General features: G+C 47.2%; 1 protein-coding gene across 1 annotated transcript; it reads left to right on the forward strand.

Annotated features, from left to right (window-relative positions):
- Positions 1–466: 466 nt before the first annotated feature.
- SETTUDRAFT_40346 (uncharacterized protein) lies at positions 467–849 on the forward strand (the record flags this gene model as incomplete). Its single annotated transcript, XM_008028568.1, has 2 exons — positions 467–532; positions 607–849. The coding sequence occupies 2 exons, from the start codon at positions 467–469 to the stop codon at positions 847–849; spliced, it is 309 nt and encodes a 102-aa protein (XP_008026759.1).
- Positions 850–2,121: the final 1,272 nt, after the last annotated feature.

Raw genomic sequence — 2,121 nt, forward strand, 5'->3', positions numbered from 1 at the left:
CCAAATGCTGTTTCAGCGCAGGTTTACACCGCGCAATAAGCTGGGTGTTTTTGAAGGTGTGTGTGTGTGTGCGTGATGGGTGGGTCGTTTGGCGGGCGGTGTTTTCGTGGGGGAAAAGGTGAGTTGAGAGTGTAGAGGGAGAGACAGAAAGGCTCGGTTAATATGCTAGGTTGGAGATATATGTAAGGGAAAGGAGGTCTTGGGATGTGTGGTGGTGCACTTATGAGTATGTTGAGATGTGGGTGTACTAAGTGTTTTTTTTACTTGTGGGATGGATTCGGAGGTGGATTTTTATTCTGATTTGGGTCTTGTGTAGCTATCTTTTATCTAACTTAGATACGATGTGAATGAGAGAGGAAGGGGGGCCTTGAAAGCATGTAGGCGTAATGGGTATGCTGACATTTAGGAGTAGGGGTATGGATTGAAGTTTATAAATGGGTTTGGCACTGAAATGGCGGGCTACACGATGAAGGAGGGTGGATTGGAGACATATGGAGCAAGGGAAGAAGAGCTGAGAGATTGGATGAAATTAGTGAGTTCCGAGTTGTACAGTTGGTGATTGTAATAGCGAGTCTGTAGTAAGAGCATGAGCTCCTTCATGGATAGACTGGTCTCGGTGCAGTGAGTGCTCAAGTTTCGACTTCACTGGATGATACTCTTCAGATGGCAACACACATGTGCAAAGGCACGTGCTATATTTCGCAGGCAAATTCTCATGCGCAGTACGCAAAGGGCATGGTCAGAGCTATTCCTATACTAACAGCGGCTCGTCCCGCCGTGAGCAATGCACAGAGTCCTGATCGCAGTCCAGCTCTGCATACTTATTGCGCGCGCAACCCTCAAGCATGATACAAAAAAGGGCTCTCTGTAACGTATTTGAGGCGGAGGTTGCGCGGTTAAAGAGTCTGGACCGCAGCATGTATCTTTGCTTCTGCTCTCGGACACCCTGCGTATACCGACCACGCCGATTACCCCTGTTCTCTGGCCACCACATGGCACGCGCAGATCATAGTTTCTTCTTTTTCTCTCTCGGTTCCACGCACGGTACTTACTCACCTATACCCTGCTTTTTCTAGTCTGACTTGCATATCCGTGCGCGCAAAATGCACCAAGCGTAGTGTGCAAACTAAGTAAGTAGGTCTGCACACCACTACACTGCGACCGAAAAAGCGTCGCTCATCACAAGCCTAGCAGAAACGAAAAAAAGAATAAGATATGGAGAAGAAAAAAGAACATTCAAGACACATCTTGCCGAAATGATTGGATTGGGTACCGTTTTTCGGATTCCGAGACAATTAGTCTGCACTTGGTACACCCTCTTTTTTCGTCCGTCTATCTATGCCTCGGGATCTGCATACCGTTTGGTGGGTGTCTACCACACACATACCCGCGCGTTTTCAAACGAAAAAAGAAACAAAAAAGGGGACTAGAAGTTTGTGATGGGAATGCAAGCGAGGCACACGGGACTAAGTAGGGGCTTGGCGCGTTTGATACCCAATGACCCTTGTGCTGCTGTTGCACACCCTTTGATCCCATCTTTGGCAGCCTCAATTATAACAAGAGAAAAAAGAAGGTTGGGAGATGGAGAAATTGGGAGTGGTGGCGTTTTGCCACGTCGGCTGCGGCTTTGCTCAGTTAGATGGGCCGGGACAAGGGTGTGCGTATTTTGGGTGGCTAATGGAAGAGCGAGTTTTTGATCGAGTGGCGTTGGGAGGGAGGCGATGTTGATGGTGATGAAAGTACATAAGTAAGGTCTGTCACGTGATTCATGTCAAGTTCAAGGCCGCCGATGTTGGGTACATACCATGTTAGGCACTTCTATTCTTGATGAAATCTAGATTATTCTAACCAATGACTTGGATGTGAAGAGAAATATTATTTCAGTTCTAGACTTGAGAGCGGGAGAATGCTACAGTGCCCGTGCACCAGATGAGCACCATCGCCAGTTGAGCACCCCCAACAACTCAATATAGTCAACAAGATGAGGCTGTAGAGCCACCACAAATCGTAATAAAATTGCGCATAGCTAGGATTATACTATATACAGGCCTACGAAAGTTTTGGCTTATTCTAGAAATTTTTTTGGAGGTCGTTATCGGTCGTTGCCGTCGACTACGCGGT

Source organism: Exserohilum turcica (assembly GCF_000359705.1).
Source record: "Exserohilum turcica Et28A unplaced genomic scaffold SETTUscaffold_266, whole genome shotgun sequence".
NCBI classification, from domain to species: Eukaryota; Fungi; Ascomycota; class Dothideomycetes; order Pleosporales; family Pleosporaceae; genus Exserohilum; species Exserohilum turcicum.